General features: G+C 61.7%; 1 protein-coding gene across 4 annotated transcripts in view; it reads right to left on the bottom strand.

Moving 5' to 3' along the window:
* Nucleotides 1-5,004, bottom strand: part of TNK2 (tyrosine kinase non receptor 2) — a 21,202-nt gene that overhangs the window by 6,735 nt on the left and 9,463 nt on the right. For all 4 annotated transcript variants that reach the window (XM_031055492.1, XM_005418967.2, XM_031055491.1 and 1 more), the window contains exons 2-9: nucleotides 4,022-4,199; nucleotides 3,807-3,877; nucleotides 2,371-2,583; nucleotides 2,128-2,280; nucleotides 1,651-1,928; nucleotides 1,449-1,575; nucleotides 1,211-1,357; nucleotides 765-859 (exon numbers count right to left, since the gene is read on the bottom strand). In XM_031055492.1, coding sequence (XP_030911352.1) covers nucleotides 765-859; nucleotides 1,211-1,357; nucleotides 1,449-1,575; nucleotides 1,651-1,928; nucleotides 2,128-2,280; nucleotides 2,371-2,583; nucleotides 3,807-3,877; nucleotides 4,022-4,184 — 1,247 coding nt within the window. In that variant the 5' untranslated portion in view covers nucleotides 4,185-4,199. The remainder of the gene's footprint in view (nucleotides 1-764; nucleotides 860-1,210; nucleotides 1,358-1,448; nucleotides 1,576-1,650; nucleotides 1,929-2,127; nucleotides 2,281-2,370; nucleotides 2,584-3,806; nucleotides 3,878-4,021; nucleotides 4,200-5,004) is intronic.

Raw genomic sequence — 5,004 nt, 5'->3', positions numbered from 1 at the left:
CGGTCCCTGCAGACACACAAACCCGGCCTGATTCACCCCGGGTTGTGACTAAACCGCGGGGAGCCGGCCCGGGGCGGGGGACAGGGAGGGACGGGGACAGAGCCCTCCTCCTCCTCCCCTCGGGGTTGGGAGGCCGGCTCTAGTGCGGGCGCACCGAACTCCTTCGGGAGGTCCCCACTCTCCCCCAGCTGGAAGGTGACAGGCACATCCTGGGATGGGGATGCAGCGACAAAAGGGCCCCCTACTCCAGTCCCAGGTCCCTGGGGCGGTGGAGGGGTGGCTGTGCCCTGGCACGGTCAGCAGGGACCAAGGAGCCCACAGTGGGTTCTGCCAGCATGGTACCAAGCCCCGCGGTGCCTCTCCCAGCCCGATGACAGTAGCAGTCCCCGGGTGCTGGCGGCACGGTCCCCACCACTATCAGCAGGGAGGGGCCCTGGGGTGTGCAGTTTCCCTGGGCAAACCCATGGGTACCGTAGGCTGAGTCAGCAGGGGTGGTGTGAGCAGGGCTGTGGGCAGTGTGGGCAGGGCTGTGCCCCCCACACCGGGGTGGCCCCACGATGCTGTGCTGCCTGGGGAACCACAAACATACCAGCTCTGCCCACCGTGGGGTACATGGCCAGGTGTGCTGGGGACAGAGCCACCCCTTCCCCTCCCTGCTCCCCACAGCTCTGCCAGTGCTCACAGTGTCCCCATTCCCTATCCCAATGCAGGCTGGCAGGCAGTGCATGCCCCTCTCCAACACCTGCCACCCTCCCATGCAGTACCTGCCCTCAATGACCGTGATGATGTCGTTCATCTGGATGTGCAGCTTGTCCGGCTCCTCAAAGTCCTGCAGGGCTCTCATGTCGGTGGGCTGAGCCTGGGGGAGAAATGGGTGAGAATAGGGGATGCAGCCCCTCATGTCCTTCCTCTTCTGAGGCCAGGCCCAGCCCCAAGGAGGGCAGGGAGGCCCCAAAAATAGATCAGAGACAGCATCACCACTAGCCCCTCCTCAGCTGTCACATCCCTGGGGTGTGTGATGGCAAGGCAGAAACCAGGTGCTTACTGCTGTGACCATGTCACCACTCTCCACCTCCCAGCCCGCAGGGCTGCCTGGCCTGAGCTCCCCATGTCACCTCCCACCTTGGCAATACTCTTAGCTCTATCCATGCTTGAGCAGAGCTGGCAGCACAGGGTGTTGAGGCTCCTGTCCCCCTCCTTGCTCACCCACCTCCACCAAGAAGTCTCGCAAGGCCACGAAGGTGGGTCGGTCCTCGGGCTTGTGTGCCCAGCACTGCAACATGACGTTGTAGATGTCCTGGGGACAGTCCTCTGGCCGTGGCAGCCGCTCACCCTCCTTGTCTATTTTGTGCAGGATCTGTGGGACAGGGTGTGCTGTCAGGGTGTCCCAGATCCCCCTCAGCACCAGCAGGGTGAGGTGAGGGGGCAGGTCCCTGCTGCACACCTACCTGGCTGCCATTGAGGCCAATCCAAGGCTCCTGACCATAGGTGAACATCTCCCAGAGGGTCACTCCGAACATCCAGGTGTCACTGGCGTGCGAGAAGGTGCGTGTCTTCAGGCTCTCAGGAGCACACCTACAGGGGGAAGGACATGAGCATCAGAAGGCCATGGGTGCTGCCCCTCCAGGTCTCCCCGTCCCCAAGGCTCACCAGGCAAAGGGGACCTTGCGGTGCTCCTGCATCACGTAGTGATCGTCGTTTTTGGGCAGTGCCCGCATCAGACCGAAGTCCCCGATCTTGACGAGCTCATTGGACGCCAGCAGGATGTTGCGGGCAGCCAGGTCACGGTGGATGAAGCGCTTGGACTCCAGGTAGGCCATGCCCTTGGCCACCTGGATGGCATACTGGCACAGGGTGGAGATGAGGAAATGGCCCTGGTTCTTCCGCAGCCGATCCAGGAGGGAGCCCAGTGGGGCCAACTCTGTCACCTGGGCCATGGGATGAGGACAGCAAACAGATAAGTCCAAGGCCACCCTGGCTGGGCTGGTTTCCAGCCTTCTTATGCCCCACTGGGGATGCCAGCAGAGGGCTTGGGGTACAGACCCAGCCTGGCTTGGCTCATGCCATCATGTGGGACCTCCTCCCCATGGGGGTGTCATTGGGATGGGCCCCATCCCCCCCACTCACCATCTTCATGGGGTGGGAGAGCACCACGCCATACAGGCGGATGAGGTTCCTGTGGTCTAGGGAGTGCATGGCATTCACCTCCCGGATGAAGTCGTCCAGTGCCTCCGGCTGGCTCAGCACATCTGTCTTGAGGCACTTCACTGCCACATTCAGCTGTGGCCAAAGCAGGGATGAGTTCCAAAGCATCTTCCCCTGTGCGTGGTCCCACTGCCTGGCTCCCCACCCCCCAGAGCAGCCCCTCACCGTCTTGCCAGCAGGCGTGCACCACTCGCCGCGCCGCACGACCCCAAAGGAGCCGTCACCCAGCTTCTCAAAGATGGAGAGGTCCCGCTCCCGCACGAGGCAGGTGAGGGAGTGTTGGCCCCCAGCTTCAGGGGGTGGTGGTGTGGGAGGCTTGCGGAAGGTGCTCTGGGGCTGGGGCGGCAGCTCCGACTCTGGGCGCTTCCCACTGAACACCTGTGGGACATGGAGGAGGGTGAAACGTGGGCATGGAAACCCCCAAGCCCTTGGGTCTGTAAGTGAGAAGTTCTGGCACAACCCCTTTGCCTCAGCTGGACACACTGGAACCTAGTGATGACCCATAACTGGACCCATAACCCACAGAAGGATGGTTGTGGGAGAGGGCTCCGTTCCTCCTGCTGCCGGCACACCGAGCTGTGATTCCTGTGGAGGGAAGAGCTTGTTTCTCTTGCAGCAGCTCTGCAGCAGTTCCCTAGCAGCCACAGCAAACCAGGCCGGTAGCCAGAGAGCCCTGGGCACTCCTTGGCCAGGCTGAGGCCACACAATGTGCCTGGGCACAAAGCCAAGGGAAACCTCCAGCTTGGGCTGAGCCTGGTGACACATCCCTGTAGCGATGTGGGCTTTGCAATGCGTGCTGGCTACCACCACTCAAAAGGGATGGGCTCTCTCTCCTTCCATCTCCCTCAGCTGGGATGGATGATGCGCTCCATGGAACAGGGTCCATCCCATTCTTGAGGCAGGGTGCGCGGGGGCTGGGCCCAGCATGTGTCTGGGGTGGGAGGTGGCATTTCTGCTATTTGTTCTTTAATAGAAGTAGCCTTCTATTAAAAACCCATCCTCATCATGTCCCAGCACAGACAAGTCATGCAGGGGAGAGGCCATGGCCCAGTGCCCAGCTGGCAAATTGGGCTCTGCCAAACTCTGCTTCTCGGGTGCCAGGTACCATAGGGTGCCAGCAGTACCAGCTTTGGATGGGATGGTATCAGGGCATATGTGAGCATCCCAAGGTCCCCTGTCACAGTGTGTCCCAGCCTGCAGGTACAAGGCTTTGCCCCCTCGCTGTGAGGCAGCAGGGTGGGCAGTGTCCTGGGCACCACTGCTGCCTACAGAGCTCTCTGGAGCAAGGCTCTCTGGTTCACTCACTGCAAACAAGTTTCCTGACAAAGAGGCAAATAACATGAGGGAAATTAATTTTCCAAGTGCTGGGGTAGCAGGGCTATCCTTTGATGGGAAGTGAGCCAGGAGCCTGAGGGGGACTGGGGCACACACCAGCAGGGTCACACACAGGCAGGGCATGGATGGCAGTGGCTTCTGCCCATTTCCCTGTCAGCCTCCAGGGATGTGGGGGAGCCAGGCACCCTGAATGGGTACAGGGAGGGATCCAGATCTTCCTGTCTGCCTCAGTTTCTCTGCCACACCTGTCCCTCTCCCATCCCTACCTTGCTCATCCAGGATTTCCGCTTGCACATGGCTTTCCTCCGCTTCACTGCCTCCCACAGCCGCCGCTGGCCTGCAGGACACAGGGACACAGTGACTGTCACAAGCCAGCTGGGGTAGGGGTCCCCTCCAGCCCCACATGCTCCTGTGGGCTTCCCAAAAGATGCTGCACATGCAGCCAGGGGTAAGGGGAGAGGTTTGGGGGTGATGTACACACCGGGGCGTCCCATGCCAATCTTCTCCAGATCCTCATTTTTGACATACTCAAAGTGGGAGAGGCGTGTGACGTTGAGCTCGTCTCGGATGCGCAGGAAGTACTGCTGCAGCTGCAGCTCGGGGAGCAGCTCCAGCAGCCAGTCCGTGCCCTCCTCCGCCTGCATGCTACAGCTCAGCCTCTGCTGGGACACAACAGTGGGTTAGGGGCACCCTGCTCCGCTCCCCTGTGCCCTATCCCCACTGGGGAGTCACCCAGAGGAGCTCAGAACCAAGGCTGGGGTGCTGCTCTGAGGGATACTAGTGGAGTTATCTCCTGAGCCTGTCTGGGGGAGGCCAGGAGAGGCACCCCAATCAGCAGGACCCCCAGAGATAGGAAGGGCGCCTCAGTCTGCCCTGTCCTGCCCACAGAAATACCAGCCCACCCCTCCATTCCAGGCTATCCCCTGGTCAGGAGTGCCAAGGACACAGGAGGAGGCAGAAGCTCAGGACAGATGTACCTGCCCAATTCTCTCTGCTCAGCTGGAAGGGCTAAGCAGGGAGGTGACAGCCGTCCCCAGCAGGGACAGCCACCCTGGCCCCCTGGCATGCCCGCACACTTGGCTGAGCTGTAGTACAGACTCACAGTGGGTCTCTCTGCTGTGGGTGGTGGCACCTCACTGGGCAGCCACAGGGACGGGGCAGACAGCAACATCTGGGCCTCTGGAGGGTCCTGTTGCTCTGGCACTGCGGTACAGGACACCCCAGTGCTGCTGGCATCAGCCCCCAGCCGCACCAGGACACCGAGAGGAAGGGCTGGAGCCCCATCCTCCCCTCTCGACTCCCCGTCCCTGCCTGTTGTGCTGGTTCTTCCCCACTTTAACCATCACCGTTCTGCAAAGAGATACGGCTCTGCCTCCTCCTGCTGAGAGCGGGTGGAGGCTGGGACCCGCCACCCCAGCTCCATAGCACGGCAGCCCCCCCCATCCCCTCCCCCTACCCTGGAGA

The sequence above is a fragment of the Geospiza fortis genome, unplaced genomic scaffold, assembly GCF_000277835.1.
Source record: "Geospiza fortis unplaced genomic scaffold, GeoFor_1.0 scaffold172, whole genome shotgun sequence".
Classification (NCBI taxonomy): domain Eukaryota; kingdom Metazoa; phylum Chordata; class Aves; order Passeriformes; family Thraupidae; genus Geospiza; species Geospiza fortis.
The sequence above is the reverse complement of the archived record's forward strand: the minus strand, read 5'-3'. Positions and strand labels throughout refer to the sequence as shown.